We start from the raw sequence: 17,071 nt of genomic DNA on the forward strand, positions 1-17,071 counted from the left end.
ACCCTATGGACACCCTATGGACACCATATAGACACCATATAGACACCATATAGACACCCTATGGACACCATATAGACACCCTATGGACACCCTATGGACACCATATAGACACCCTATAGACACCATATAGACACCCTATGGACACCATATAGACACCCTATGGACACCCTATGGACACCATATAGAGCCTATGGACACCCTATGGACACCATATAGACACCCTATAGACACCATATAGACACCATATAGACACCATATAGACACCCTATGGACACCCTATGGACACCATATAGACACCATATAGAGCCTATAGACACCCTATGGACACCATATAGACACCCTATAGACACCATATAGACACCATATAGACACCATATAGAGCCTATAGACACCCTATGGACACCCTATGGACACCATATAGAGCCTATAGACACCCTATGGACACCCTATGGACACCATATAGACACCATATAGACACCATATAGACACCATATAGACACCATATAGAGCCTATGGACACCCTATAGACACCATATAGACACCCTATAGACACCCTATGGACACCATATAGACACCCTATAGAGCCTATAGACACCCTATGGACACCATATAGACACCCTATAGACACCATATAGACACCATATAGACACCATATAGACACCCTATGGACACCCTATGGACACCATATAGACACCATATAGAGCCTATAGACACCCTATGGACACCCTATGGACACCATATAGAGACCCTATGGACACCATATAGACACCCTATGGGCGCCATATAGAGACCCTATAGACACCGTATAGACACCGTATAGACACCGTATAGACACCATATAGACACCATATAGACACCATATAGAGCCTATGGACACCCTATAGACACCATATAGACACCATATAGACACCCTATGGACACCCTATAGACACCATATAGACACCATATAGAGCCTATAGACACCCTATGGACACCATATAGACACCCTATAGACACCATATAGACACCATATAGACACCATATAGAGCCTATAGACACCCTATGGACACCCTATGGACACCATATAGAGCCTATAGACACCCTATGGACACCCTATGGACACCATATAGAGACCCTATGGACACCATATAGACACCCTATGGGCGCCATATAGAGACCCTATAGACACCGTATAGACACCGTATAGACACCGTATAGACACCATATAGACACCATATAGACACCATATAGAGCCTATGGACACCCTATAGACACCATATAGACACCATATAGACACCCTATGGACACCCTATAGACACCATATAGACACCATATAGAGCCTATAGACACCCTATGGACACCATATAGACACCATATAGACACCATATAGACACCCTATGGACATCATATAGACACCATATAGACACCATATAGAGCCTATGGACACCCTATAGACACCATATAGACACCCTATAGACACCATATAGACACCATATAGACACCCTATAGAGCCTATAGACACCCTATGGACACCATATAGACACCATATAGACACCATATAGAGCCTATAGACACCCTATGGACACCATATAGACACCATATAGCCACCCTATAGAGCCTATGGACACCATATAGACACCGTATAGACACCCTATAGACACCATATAGCCACCCTATAGAGCCTATGGACACCATATAGACACCGTATAGACACCATATAGACACCATATAGAGCCTATGGACACCCTATAGACACCATATAGACACCCTATGGAGCCTATGGACACCATATAGACACCCTATAGAGACCATATAGCAGCACTATAGACACCCTATAGACACCATATAGACACCCTATAGAGCCTATAGACACCCTATAGAGACCCTATAGAGACCCTATGGCCACCCTATAGCCACCCTATAGAGCCTATAGAGACCCTATGGCCACCCTATAGACACCCTATAGAGACCCTATGGCCACCCTATAGACACCCTATAGAGACCCTATAAACACCCTATGGAGCCTATAGACACCCTATAGAGCCTATAGACACCATATCGACACCCTATAGACACCCTATAGACACCCTATGGAGCCTATAGAGACCCTATGGACACCCTATAGACACCCTATAGAGCCTATAGAGACCCTATAGACACCCTATAGACACCCTATGGCCGCCCTATAGAGACCTTATAGCCACCCTATAGCCACCCTATAGAGCCTATAGAGACCCTATGGACACCCTATAGACACCCTACAGAGCCTATAGACACCCTATAGAGCCTATAGACACCCTATTGACACCCTATAGACACCCTATAGCTGCCCTATAGAGCCTATAGAGACCCTATAGAGACCCTATGGCCGCCCTATAGACACCCTATAGAGCCTATAGAGACCCTATAGCCGCCCTATAGCCACCCTATAGAGCCTATAGAGACCCTATGGACACCCTATAGACACCCTATAGAGCCTATAGAGACCCTATAGACACCCTATAGACACCCTATAGAGAGCCTATGGAGACCCTATAGCCGCCCTATAGAGACCCCCTATAGAGCCTATAGAGACCCTATAACCACTCTATAGACACCCTATGGACACCCTATAGACACCCTATAGAGACCCTATAGCCGCCCTATAGAGACCCTATAGAGACCCTATAGACACCCTATAGAGCCTATAGAGACCCTACAGAGCCTATAGACACCCTATAGAGACCCTATAGAGCCCCTATAGAGCCCCTATAGAGACCCTATAGAGCCCCTATAGATCCTATAGCATCCCCTATAGCTGCCCTATAGACCCTATAGAGCCCCTATAGAGACCCTATAGAGACCCTATAGATCCTACAGCATCCCCTATAGCCACCCTATAGAGCCTATAACGACCCTATAGCGTCCCCTATAGCGTCCCCTATAGCCACCCCTATAGAGACCCTATAGAGCCCCTATAGAGACCCTATAGCGCCCCCTATAGATCCTACAGCGTCCCCTATAGAGCCCCTATAGAGCCTATAGCGTCCCCTAGAGCGACCCCTATTGCGTCCCCTATAGATCCTATAGCATCCCCCTATACAGCCTATAGCGTCCCCTATGGCATCCCCTATAGAGCCCGTAGCGTTCCCTATAGATCCCCTATAGATCCTATAGCATCCCCCATTGCATCCCCTATAGAGCACATAGCGTCCCCTATAGAGCCTACAGGATCCCCCCCAGCATCCCCCATAGCATCCCCCATAGCATCCCCTATAGATCCTATAGCATCCCCCAGAGCATCCCCATAGCGTCCCCTATAGAGCCTATAGTGTCCCCTATTGCGTCCCCTATAGATCCTATAGGATCCCCCATAGGATTCCCCATTGCGTCCCCTATAGATCCTATAGAGCCTACAGGATCCCCCACAGCATCCCCTATAGAGCCCATAGGATCCCTAAAGAGCCCTTAGAGTCCCCTATGGATCCTATAGGATCCCCCATAGGATCCCCTACAGAGCCCATAGGATCCCCCATAGGATCCCCCATAAAGCCTATAGGGCCCCTATAAGATCCCCTAAGGGCCCATAGAGCCCATAGGATCCCCCATAGGATCCCCTATAGAGCCCTTAGGATCCCCTATAGTTCCTCTAAGCCCCCCTATAGGACCCCCCATCGGATCCCCCATAGATCCTACGGGATTTCCCCCACACCCCATAGGATCTCCCTATAGAGCCCATCGGATCCCCTATAAACCCCATAGGATCCCCTATAGGATCCCCTGTAGGATCCCCTATAGAGCCCATAGGATCCCCCCAGAGAGCCCTTAGGATCCCCTATAATCGTATAGGATCCCCCAGAGCTTCCCCTACAGGATCCCCTATAGGACCCCCCATCGGATCCCCCATAGATCCTACGGGATTTCCCCCATACCCCCTCGGATCCCCTATAAACCCTATGGGATCCCCTATGGGATCCCCTGTAGGATCCCCTATATCTCTGTCCCGTCCCATAGGGCAAACTGGGGGTGCCGGGACTTCCGGGTTACCCGGGGCGCCAGGGCCCCAAGGTGAGTGTGGGGCGGCCCCATAAGTGCCTTCCACCCCATAAGTGCCCCCGCCCCATAAGTGCCTTCCACCCCATAAGTGCCTTCCACCCCATAAGTCCCCTCGACCCCATAAATCCCCTGCCCCATAAGTCCCCCGCCCCATAAGTGCCTTTCACCCCATAAGTTCCCTTGACCCCATAAGTGCCCCCACCCCAATAGTGCCCCTGCCCCATAAGTGCCATTACCCCATAAGTCTCCCTGACCCCATAAGTCCCCCTGCCCCATAACTGCCTTTCACCCCATAAGTCACCTCGACCCCATAAATCTCCTTGACCCCATAAGTGACACTACCCCATAAGTCTCCTTGATCCCACAAATGCCCTGCCCCATAAGTGCCCCCGCCCCATAAGTGCCTTCCACCCCATAAGTGCCCCCGCCCCATAAGTGCCTTTCACCCCATAACTGCCTTTCACCCCATAAGTCCCCTCGACCCCATAAATCCCCTGCCCCATAAATCTCCTGCCCCATAAGTCCCCTCGACCCCATAAGTCCCCTGCCCCATAAGTCCCCCGCCCCATAAGTGCCTTCCACCCCATAAGTGCCTTCCACCCCATAAGTCCCCTCGACCCCATAAATCCCCTGCCCCATAAGTCCCCCGCCCCATAAGTGCCTTTCACCCCATAAGTCCCCTCGACCCCATAAGTCCCCTGCCCCATAAATCTCCTGCCCCATAAGTCCCCTGTCCCATAAGTCCCCTCGACCCCATAAGTGCCATTACCCCATAAGTGGCTTTCACCCCATAAGTCCCCTGCCCTATAAGTCCCCTCGACCCCATAAGTGCCATTACCCCATAAGTGCCATTACCCCATAAGTCTCCCTGACCCCATAATTCTCCTTGACCCCATAAGCGCCCTGCCCCATAACTGCCTTTCACTCCATAAGTCCCCTCGATCCCATAATTCCCCTGCCCCAACCCCCTCTGACCCCAAATCCTTCTGACCCCAAACCCTTCTGACCCCAAACCCTTGTGACCCCAAACCCTTGTGACCCCAAACTCCTCTGACCCCAAACCCTCTGACCCCAACCCCTTGTGACCCAAAACTCCTCTGACCCCAAACCCTCTGACCCCAAACCCTCTGACCCCAAACCCTTGTGACCCCAAACCCTCTGACCCCAACCCCTTCTGACCCCAAACCCTTGTGACCCCAAACTCCTCTGACCCCAATCCCTCTGACCCCAAACCCTCTGACCCCAACCCCTTGTGACCCCAAACCCTCTGACCCCAAAACCTCTGACCCCAAACCCTTGTGACCTCAAACCCTCTGACCCCAAACCCTTGTGACCCCAAACCCTCTGACCCCAAACCCTCTGACCCCAAACCCTTGTGACCCCAAACCCCTTTTGACCCCAAACCCTTGTGACCCCAAACCCCTCTGACCCCAATCCCTCTGACCCCAAACCCTTGTGACCCCAAACCCTCTGACCCCAAACCCTTGTGACCCCAAACTCCTCTGACCCCAACCCCTTGTGACCCCAAACCCTTGTGACCCCAAACCCCTCTGACCCCAAACCCTCTGACCCCAAACCCTTGTGACCCCAAACCCCTCTGACCCCAAACCCTCTGACCCCAATCCCTCTGACCCCAAACCCTTGTGACCCCAAACCCTCTGACCCCAAACCCTTGTGACCCCAAACTCCTCTGACCCCAACCCCTTGTGACCCCAAACCCTTGTGACCCCAAACCCCTCTGACCCCAAACCCTCTGACCCCAAACCCTTGTGACCCCAAACCCCTCTGACCCCAAACCCTCTGACCCCAAACCCTTGTGACCCCAAACCCCTCTGACCCCAAACCCTCTGACCCCAAACCCTTGTGACCCCATAGGGCTCTCAGGGGTTCCCAGGTTTCCCAGGTGCCAACGGTGAGAAGGGAACGCGGGTGAGTGACCCTATAGGGCGTCTATGGGGCGGGCGCTATGGGGCCATGGACCTCTATGGGGTGGGCATCTATGGGGCTGTGGTCCTTCTATGGGGCGGGTGCTATGGGGTGGGCACTATGGGGTGGTCCCTCTATGGGGTGGGTGCTATGGGGCGGGTGCTATGGGGCCATGGACCTCTATGGGGTGGGCATCTATGGGGCTGTGATCCCTCTATGGGGTGGGTGCTATGGGTCTGGGCGCTATGGGGTGGGCGCTATGGGGTTGGGACACTATGGGGTGGGGTTCTGTGGGTCCCTACGGGTCCCTACGGGTCTCTATGGGTCTCTATGGTTCGCTATGGGTCTCTATGGGTCTCTATGGGTCCCTATGGGTCTCTATGGGTCTCTATGGGGCGCTATGGGTCCCTATGGGTCTCTATGGGTCTCTATAAGGCCCTATGGGATTCTATGGGTCGCTATGGGTCGCTATGGGTTCCTATGGGTCGCTATGGGTCCCTATGGGTCCCTATGGGGCGCCATGTTGCTATGGGGCGCTGCTGTTCTCTCCTATAGGGTTTGTCGGGGAAGTCGGGGCCCAGAGGTGAACGCGGCCCTACAGTGAGTGTGGGGCACAGGCTGCCCCCACCCCATAACCCCACAACCACCCCACAACCGCCCCACAACTGCCCCATAACCCCACAACCACCCCATAACCCCACAACCACCCCACAACCACCCCACAACTGCCCCATAACCCCACAACCACCCCACAACCACCCCATAACCCCACAACCACCCCACAACAACCCCACAACTGCCCCATAACCCCACAACAACCCCACAACCACCCCATAACCATCATCCCAACCCCATAACCCCATAACAACCCCCATAACCCCACAATAACCCCACAATAACCCCACAACAACCCCATAACCCCATAACAACCCCCATAACCCCATAACCCCACAATAACCCCACAACAACCCCATAACCCCATAACAACCCCATAACCCCACAACAACCCCACAACAACCCCATAACCCCAATCTCCTAATCCCCTAATCCCATAAATCCCATTAATCCCCTAGTTCCATTAATCCCATGATCCCATTTATCCCATTAATCCCCTAATCCCATTTATTCCCCTAATCCCCTAATCCCATAATTCCCACAATCCCCTAATCCCATTAATCCCCTGATCCCATTCATCCCATTAATCCCATAATCCCACAATCCCACAATCCCCTAATCCCATTCATCCCATTCATCCCATTCATCCCATTCATCCCACAATCCCCTAATCCCATAAATCCCACAATCCCCTAATCCCCTAATCCCATTAATCCCATTAATCAGTGATTCCATTCATCCCACAATCCCACAATCCCCTAATCCCATCAATCCCATTAATCCCATTAATCCCATTAATCCCACAATCCCATTAATCCCCTAATCCCCTAATCCCACAATCCCATTAATCCCACTAATCCCCTTATCCCAAAATCCCACAATCCCATAATCCCATTTATCCCCTAATCCCACAATCCCCTAATCCCACAATCCCACAATCCCACAATCCCATTCATCCTATTCATCCCACAATCCTACAATCCCCTAATCCCATTAATCCCATTAATCCCATTAATCCCATTAATCCCATTAATCCCATTAATCCCACAATCCCCTAATCCCATTAATCCCACAATCCCACAATCCCCTAATCCCATAAATCCCACAAATCCCCTAATCCCATTAATCCCTTAATCCCATTCATCCCATTAATCCCTTAATCCCATTCATCCCATTCATCCCATTAATCAAATTAATCCCATTAATCCCATAAATCCCACGATCCCATCAATTCCCCCATAGGGTCCTCGGGGTCAGCGCGGTCCGCGCGGCGCCACCGGCAAATCAGGAGCCAAGGTGGGCGGGGTCAGAGGTCACGGGGGTCAGGGGTCACGGGGTCAGCGGTCACGGGGTCAGAGGTTATGGGGTGGGATTATGGGGTTTGAGGGGTTTTGGGGTCAGAGGTTATGGGGTGGGGGGCTGTATGGGGTCAGGAGTTATGGGGTCGGAGGTCACGGGGTCGGAGGTCATGGGGTCAGGTTGTGGGGTGGGGGGGTTATGGGGTCAGGTTATGGGGTCAGGTTATGGGGTGGGGGGTTTATGGGGTGAGGAAGGTTATGGGGTGGAGAGGGTTATGGGATCAGGTTATGGGGTGAGGTTATGGGGTGGGGTGAGTTAAGGGGTGAGGGAGGTTATGGGGTGGGGGAGTTATGGGGTCAGGTTATGGGGTCAGGTTATGGGGTCAGGTTATGGGGTGGGGGGTTATGGGATCAGGTTATGGGGTGAGGTTATGGGGTAGGGGGTTTATGAGGTGAGGGAGGTTATGGGGTGGGGGAGTTATGGGGTGGGGGAGTTATGGGGTCAGCTTATGGGGTGAGGTTATGGGGTGGGGGTGTAGCGGGATCCGCTCAAACCCCACAGTTCTGACCCCTAAATTTTCCCCCCATCCCCCCCAAATCCTATAGGGGACGTCGGGCAGCGATGGACCGCATGGACCCCCGGGAGAGAGGGTGAGACATATGGGGCGGCCCTATAGGGCAGCGATCCTACAGGGGGTGGGGTCTCCCATAGGGTCGTGAGGCGACCCCATAGGGATGTGGGGTGACCCCATATGGATGTGGGGCGCCCCATAAGTGCTCCCTCTCTCTCCCTCTCCCCATAGGGTGTACCTGGAGCTGCCGGCCCCAATGGATTCCCCGGCCCCAAAGGACCCCCGGTGAGCCCCAAATGACCCCAAAATGGCCCCAAATGGCCCCAAATGGCCCTAAATGGCCCTAAATGACCCCAAATGGCCCCAAATGACCCCAAATTGCTTCGTGTTACCCCGACCGGCCCCGAATGGTTCCGATTATTCCCGATCCTCCCCCGACCGCCCCCGAATGGTTCCGATTACCCCCGATCCTCCCCCGACCGCCCCCGAATGGTTCCGATTATTCCCGATCCTCCCCCGATCCTTCCCGACCGCTCCCGAATGGTTCCGAATAGTTCCGATTACCGCCGATCGCTCCCGACTTTCCCCGAATGCCTCCGAATATTCCCGAATGGCTCCGATCAGCCCCGATCGTCCCCAAATGACCCCGAATGTTTCCGATTATCCCCGACTGCCCCCGAATGGCTCCGATCGTTTTCCGACTGTCCCCAAATGTCCCTAAATGACCCCGATTGTCGCCGATTGTCGCCGATTGTCGCCCCTTTTCCCTCCCAGGGTCCCCCCGGCAAGGACGGAGTGCCGGGACACCCCGGGCAGCGCGGCGACGGCGTGAGTCGGTGCCCCATAGCCGCCCCATAGCCACCCCATAGCTGCCCCATAGATGCCCCATAGCTGCCCCATACCCGCCCCATACCCGCCCCATAGCTGCCCCATAGCCGCCCCATAGCTGCCCCATAGCTGCCCCATAGCTGCCCCATAGCCGCCCCATAGCTGCCCCATAGCCGCCCCATACATACCCCATAGATACCCCATAAGCCACCCCATAGCTGCCCCATAGCCGCCCCATAGCTGCCCCATAGCCGCCCCATACATACCCCATAGATACCCCATAAGCCACCCCATAGCTGCCCCATAGCTGCCCCATAGATGCCCCATAGCTGCCCCATAGCCCACCCCATAGCCACTCCACAGCTGCCCCATAGCCCGCCCAATAGCCCACCCCATAGCCACCCCATAGCCACCCCATAGCTGCCCCATAGATGCCCCATAGCCACTCCATAGCTACCCCATAGCTGCCCCATACATACCCCATAGATACCTCATAGCCACCCCATAGCCTGCCCCATAGATACCCCATAAGCCACCCCATAGCTGCCCCATAGCTGCCCCATAGCTGCCCCATAGATGCCCCATAGCTGCCCCATAGCCCACCCCATAGCCACTCCACAGCCGCCCCATAGCCCGCCCAATAGCCCACCCCATAGCCACCCCATAGCTGCCCCATAGCCGCCCCATAGCCGCCCCATAGCTGCCCCATAGCTGCCCCATAACCATCCCATAGCCGCCCCATAGCCCACCCCCTAGCCACCCCATAGCCGCCCCATAGCCCACCCTATAGCCTGCCCCATAGCCACCCCATAGCCCACCCCATAGCCCGCCCCATAGCCGCCCCATAGCCCACCCCATAGCCACCCCATAGCCACCCTATAACCCACCCTATAGCCTACCCTATAGCCCACCCCACAGCCACCCTATAGCCCGCCCCATAGCCGCCCTATTGCCGCCCCATAGCCACCCCATAGCCCCTCCATAGCCACTCCATAGCCACCCCATAGCCACCCCATAGCCACCCCATAGCCCACCCCAAAGCCCCTCTCCCCACCCCCCTTTTTCCCTTATAGGGTTTCCAAGGCAAGACCGGCCCCCCCGGCCCCCCCGGAGTTGTAGGGCCGCAGGTGAGCACTGCCCCATAGGGGACCCCAAAATGTGGGGGGGGGGAGTCCATAAACCTATAGGGCCGCCCCATAGGGGACCCCAAAATGTGGGGGGGGGGCCTTGGACATGGGGGGTGTCCGTAACCCTATAGGGCCGCCCCATAGGGGACCCCAAACTGAGGGGGGTACACAACCCTATAAGATCCCCCCTCCTGACCCCATACGGGTCCCCATATATGGGGGGGGGTCCCCAACCCTATAAGACCCCCCCCCACCCCATAAAGGTCTCCATATGGGGGGGGAGGGGTCCACAACCCCATAAGACCCCCCCCCCCTTAAAGGTCTCCGTATGGGGGGGGTCCCCAACCCTATAAGACCCCCCCACACCCCATAAAGGTCTCCATATGGAGGGGGGGGGGTCCACAACCCCATAAGACCCCCCCTTAAAGGTCTCCATATGGGGGGGTCCCCAACCCTATAAGACCCCCCCACACCCCATAAAAGTCTCCATATGGGGGATGGGGGGGTCTCCAACCCTATAAGACCCCCCCCTTAAAGATCTCCATATGGGGGGGGTCCCCAACCCTATAAGACCCCCCCACACCCCATAAAGGTCTCCATATGGAGGGGGGGGTCCACAACCCCATAAGACCCCCCCCACGACCCTATAAAAGAGTCCATATGGGGGAGGGGGGTCCACAGCCCTATAGGACCCCCCCCCTATTCACCCCATAGGGGTCCCCATATATGGGGGGGGGGTCCCCAACCCTATAAGACCCCCCCACACCCCATAAAGGTCTCCATATGGAGGGGGGGGTCCCCAACCCTATAAGACCCCCCCACGACCCCATAAAAGAGTCCATATGGTGGGGGGGGGGGTCCCCAACCCTATAAGACCCCCCCCACCCCATAAAGGTCTCTATATGGAGGGGGGGGGGTCCACAACCCCATAAGACCCCCCCCACGACCCTATAAAAGAGTCCATATGGGGGAGGGGGGTCCACAGCCCTATAGGACCCCCCCCCTATTCACCCCATAGGGGTCCCCATATATGGGGGGGGGGTCCCCAACCCTATAAGACCCCCCCCCACAACTTGTAGGGTCCGTCGGGTGAATCCGGCCCTATGGGAGAGCGGGGTCATCCTGGCCCCCCCGGCCCCCCCGGGGAGCAGGGGCTGTCCGGGCCTGCAGGGAAAGAGGGAACCAAGGTGAGGGGGGGTCACCTGTTTTTGGGGGGGGGGGACCCTATAACTCCTTTGGGGGGGGGGTGACCCTATAAGCCTTTTATTTGGGGGGGTAACCCTATAAGCCTTTTATTCGGGGGGGTGACCTTTTTTTTGGGGGGGGTGACCCTATAAGCCTTTTTTTGGGGGGGGTGATCCTATAAGCCTTTTATTGGGGGGGTGACCTTTTTTTTGGGGGGGTGACCCTATACGCCTTTTATTGAGGGGGATGGTGGGTGACCTTTTTTTCGGGGGGTGGCGACCCTATAAGCCTTTTTTTTGGGGGGATGACCTTTTTTGGGGGGGGGGGCGACCCTATAAGCCTTTTATTTGGGGGGGGGTGATCCTATAAGCCTTTTATTTGGGGGGGGGGTGACCCTATAACCCTTTTATTTGGGGGGGGGGGGGGACCCTATAACCCTTTTTTTGGGGGTGGCGACCCTATAAGCCTTTTTTTTCGGGGGGGTGACCCTATAAGCCTTTTATTTGGGGGGGGGTGACCTTTTTTGGGGGGGGGTGACCCTATAAGCCTTTTATTTGGGGGGGGGGGGATCCTATAAGCCTTTTATTCGGGGGGGCTGAGCTTTTTTTGGGGGGGGGTGACCCTATAAGCCTTTTTTTGGGGGGGGGTGATCCTATAACTCCTTTTGGGGGGGGTGGCAACCCTATAAGCCTTTTAGTTCGGGGGGGTGACCTTTTTTTGGGGGGGGGGGTGACCCTATAAGCCTTTTTTTTGGGGGGGGGGGTGACCCTATAACTCCTTTGGGGGGGGTGGCGACCCTATAAGCCTTTTTTTGGGGGGGTGACCCTATAAGCCTTTTATTTTGGGGGGGGGGTGTGATCCTATAAGCCTTTTATTTGGGGGGGGGTGACCCTATAAGTCTTTTTATTTTGGGGGGGGGCTGACCCTATAAGCCTTTTTTTCTGGTGGGGGGGAGGTGACCCTATAACCCCTTTGGGGGGGGGGTGACCCTATAACCCTTTTTTTGGGAAGGGGGGAGGTGACCCCATAAGCTTTTTTTTCTGGGGGGGGGGAGATGATCCTATAAGCCTTTTTTCGGAGGGGAGGAGGGGGGGGTGACCCTATAAGCCTTTTTTTTGGGGGGGTGACCCTATAAACTTTTTTGGGGGGGTGACCCTATAACCCTTTTTTTCAGGGGGGGGGTTGGGGTGACCCTATAACTCCTTTGGGGGGGGGGTGACCCTATAACCCCTCTATGGGACCCCATAGATTTCTTTTTTGGGGGGGGACGACACACCCTATAACCCTTTATGGGAGGGGGGAGGCTGACCCTATAACCCCTCTATGGGACCCCATAGATTTGGGGGGGGGGGGGAGGTGACCCTATAACCCCCCCGAGGGATTTTTTTTGGGGGGGGGGGGGTTTCCTCCAAACGTTTTGGGGTTTTTGGCTGTGATTGGGGGTTTTTTTTTGGGGGGGGGGGCGGATTTGGGGTTTTTCCTCTTCCCCCCCCTTTTCCCCACCCCCACCCCCCCGTTTTTCTCCCCCCATAGGGTGACCCCGGCCCCCCCGGCCCCCCCGGGAAGGACGGCCCTGCAGGACTGCGGGGATTTCCTGGAGAGCGGGGGCTGCCCGGAACTGCTGTCAGTGCTTCCGCCCCATTTCCTCCCCCATTTCCGCCTTATTTCCACCCCTACTTCCGCCCCATTTCCTGCCCCATTTCCTCCTCCTTTGCTCCCAAATTTCTGCCCCACTCCCGTCCCGCTTCCGCCCCACTTCCGCCCCACTTCTGCCCCACTTCCGCCCCATTTCCTCCCCCATTTCCGTCCCATTTCCTCCCCATTTCCTCCATAATTTCCACCCCTACTTCCGCCCCATTTCCTGTCCCATTTCCTCCTCCTTTGCTCCCAAATTTCTGCCCCACTCCCGTCCCGCTTCCGCCCCACTTCCGCCCCACTTCCGTCCCACTTCCGCCCCATTTCCTCCCCCATTTCCGTCCCATTTCCTCCCCATTTCCTCCATAATTTCCACCCCTACTTCCGCCCCATTTCCTGTCCCATTTCCTCCTCCTTTGCTCCCAAATTTCTGCCCCACTCCCGTCCCGCTTCCGCCCCACTTCCGCCCCACTTCCGTCCCACTTCCGCCCCATTTCCTCCCCCATTTCCGTCCCATTTCCTCCCCATTTCCTCCATAATTTCCACCCCTACTTCCGCCCCATTTCCTGCCCCATTTCCTCCTCCTTTGCTCCCAAATTTCTGCCCCACTCCCGTCCCGCTTCCGCCCCACTTCCGCCCCACTTCTGCCCCACTTCCGCCCCATTTCCTCCCCCATTTCCGTCCCATTTCCTCCCCATTTCCTCCATAATTTCCACCCCTACTTCCGCCCCATTTCCTGTCCCATTTCCTCCTCCTTTGCTCCCAAATTTCTGCCCCACTCCCGTCCCGCTTCCGCCCCACTTCCGCCCCACTTCCGTCCCACTTCCGCCCCATTTCCTCCCCCATTTCCGTCCCATTTCCTCCCCATTTCCTCCATAATTTCCACCCCTACTTCCGCCCCATTTCCTGTCCCATTTCCTCCTCCTTTGCTCCCTAATTTCTGCCCCACTCCCGTCCCACTTCCGCCCCAGTTCCGCCGCATTTCCTCCCCCACTTCCGTCCCATTTCCTCCCCAATTCCTCCATAATTTCCACCCCACTTCTGCCCTATTTCCTGTCCCATTTCCTCCCCATTTGCTCCGTAATTTTTACCCCACTTCTGCCCCACTTCCGCCCCATTTCCTCCCCCCTTTCCGTCCCTTTTCCTCCTCATTTGCTCCCTAATTTCTGCCCCACTCCTGTCCCACTTCCACCCCACTTCCGCCCCATTTCCTCCCCCACTTCCGTCCAATTTCCTCCCCATTTGCTCCATAATTTCCACCCCTACTTCCGCCCCATTTCTGCCCCATTTCCTCCTCCTTTGCTCCCTAATTTCTGCCCCACTTCCGTCCCACTTCCGTCCCACTTCTGCCCCACTTCTGCCCCATTTCCTCCCCCATTTCCGTCCCATTTCCTCCCCATTTCCTCCATAATTTCTACCCCTACTTCCGCCCCATTTCCTGTCCCATTTCCTCCCCATTTACTCCGTAATTTTTACCCCACTTCTGCCCCACTTCCGCCCCATTTCCTCCCCCCTTTCTGTCCCATTTCCTCCCCATTTGCTCCATAATTTCCACCCCACTTCCGCTCTTCTTCCGCCCTCCTTTCCGCCCCATTTCTCCCCATTTCCTCCCCCATTTCCATCCAATTTCCTCCCCATTTCCTCCATAATTTCCACCCCACTTCCGCCCTCCTATCCGCCCCACTTCCACCCCCCTTTCCTCCATAATTTCCACCCCACTTCCACCCCATTTCCTCCCCACTTCCTCCCTCTTGTCCCCTTCATTTCCTACCCCATTTCCTCCTCCTTTCCCTCCTCCTTTCTCTCCCATTTCCTCCTCCCATTTTCCTCCATCATTTCCTCCCCACTTCCTCTCGCCTTTCCCCCTTGTTTCCTCCCTCCTTTCCATCCCATTTCCGCCCCCATTCTCCCCCCATTTCCCCCCATCCCCCCATTTCCCTCTGCCTCCACTTCCCCCCCATTTCCCCCCCATTTCCCCCCCATCCCACCCCACTTCCCCCCCCACTTCCCCACATTTCCCCCCATCCTCATTTCCCCCCCATTTCGCCCACTTCCTCCCCCACTTCCTCCCCACTTCCTCCCCATTTCCCCCCCCACTTATGGGTCCCCCCCCCATTTCCCCACAGGGCGGCGTTGGACTGAAAGGCAACGAGGGACCGCCGGGACCGCCGGGCCCTGCAGTGAGCTGCCCCATAGCTGCCCCATAGCCGCCCCATAGCTGCCCCATAGCTGCCCCATAGCCGCCCCATAGCCGCCCCATAACTGCCCCATAGCTGCCCCATATCCCCCCAACCCCCCCCATATGCCCCCATCTCCCCCCATACCCCCTCATACCCCCCCACATGCCCCCAACCCCCCCCCATATGCCCCCATACCCCCCCATGCCCCCCCATATCCCCCCATATCCCCCCACATCCCCCCTACTGCCCCCATACCCACCCCATAACCCCCCCACACCCCCCATATCACCCCATACCCCCCCAAATCCCCCCAAATTCCCCCATATCCCCCCATAACCCCCCCAAACCCCCCCACACCCCCCATATCCCCCCATACCCCCCCAAATTCCCCCATATCCCCCCATAACCACCCCAACCCCCCCCACCCCCCATATCCCCCAAATCCCCCCACATCCCCCACATATCCCCCCAAACCCCCCATATCCCCCCATATCACCCCATATCCCCCCCATAACCACCCCCCCACAACCCCATATCCCCCCACATCCCCCCATATCCCCCCATACCCACCCCATAACCCCCCCAAACCCCCCCACATCCCCCCACATCCCCCCATATCCCCCCATACCCACCCCATATCTCCCCATATCCCCCCTATCCCCCCCCATACCCACCCCATAACCGCCCCAAATGCCCCCACATCCCCCCATATCCCCCCATACCCACCACATAACCCCCCCAAACCCCCCCATAACCCCCCATACCCCCGCATATCCCCCCATAACCCCCCCAAACCCCCCCCATATCCCCCCACATCCCCCCATATCCCCCCATACCCACCCCATAACCCGCTCAAACCCCCCCAACCCCCCCCAAATCCCCCCAAACCCCCCCACATCCCCCCACACCCCCCCAAATCCCCTCATACCCACCCCATAGCCCCCCCAAACCCCCCCATATCCCCCCACATCCCCCCATATCCCCCCATACCCACCCCATAACCCCCCCAAATCCCCCCATATTCCCCCATACCCACCCCATAACCCCCCCAAATCCCCCCATATTCCCCCATACCCACCCCATAACCCCCCCAAACCCCCCCACATCCCCCCACATCCCCCCATATCCCCCCATACCCCCCCATATCCCCCCACATCCCCCCATATTCCCCCATACCCACCCCATATCCCCCCACACCCCCCCCATATCCCCCCCCCGACCCCCCTGACACCCCCCCCCCCCAGGGCTCCCCCGGTTCTCGCGGATCCCCGGGCGCAGGCGGCGCCGTGGGACCCCCAGGTCGGCCCGGACCCCACGGCCCCCCGGGACCCTCGGGGGAGAAGGGAGTCCCCGTAAGTACGGCCCTATAAAACCCCACACGTACCCCACAAATTGCCTAGCGGTACCCCATAGACACCCCACAGACACCCCATAGACACCCCATAGAAACCCCATAGACACCCCATAGACACCCCATAGAAACCCCATAGAAACCCCATAGACACCCCATAGACACCCCATAGACACCCCACAGACACCCCATAGAAACCCCACAGACACCCCATAGAAACCCCATAAACACCCCATAGATATTCCATAAATCACCCATAGATATCCCATAGACACCCCATAGACACCCCATAGACACCCCATAGACACCCCACAGACACCCCATAGATACCCCATAGAAA

The 17,071-nt window shown here is 56.3% G+C and overlaps 1 protein-coding gene across 1 annotated transcript in view; it reads left to right on the forward strand.

The window, feature by feature from the left end:
* Window positions 1-17,071, forward strand: part of COL11A2 (collagen type XI alpha 2 chain) — a 108,492-nt gene that overhangs the window by 53,657 nt on the left and 37,764 nt on the right. Inside the window, exons 28-39 of the mRNA XM_090129218.1 lie at window positions 3,973-4,026; window positions 5,890-5,943; window positions 6,496-6,540; window positions 7,798-7,851; window positions 8,460-8,504; window positions 8,657-8,710; window positions 9,200-9,253; window positions 10,327-10,380; window positions 11,460-11,567; window positions 13,099-13,188; window positions 15,327-15,380; window positions 16,625-16,732. Of these exons, the coding sequence (XP_089985344.1) occupies window positions 3,973-4,026; window positions 5,890-5,943; window positions 6,496-6,540; window positions 7,798-7,851; window positions 8,460-8,504; window positions 8,657-8,710; window positions 9,200-9,253; window positions 10,327-10,380; window positions 11,460-11,567; window positions 13,099-13,188; window positions 15,327-15,380; window positions 16,625-16,732 (774 nt within the window). The remainder of the gene's footprint in view (window positions 1-3,972; window positions 4,027-5,889; window positions 5,944-6,495; window positions 6,541-7,797; window positions 7,852-8,459; window positions 8,505-8,656; window positions 8,711-9,199; window positions 9,254-10,326; window positions 10,381-11,459; window positions 11,568-13,098; window positions 13,189-15,326; window positions 15,381-16,624; window positions 16,733-17,071) is intronic.

This window comes from Phasianus colchicus, chromosome 35, assembly GCF_987193195.1.
Source record: "Phasianus colchicus chromosome 35, bPhaCol1.hap1.1, whole genome shotgun sequence".
NCBI lineage: Eukaryota > Metazoa > Chordata > Aves > Galliformes > Phasianidae > Phasianus > Phasianus colchicus.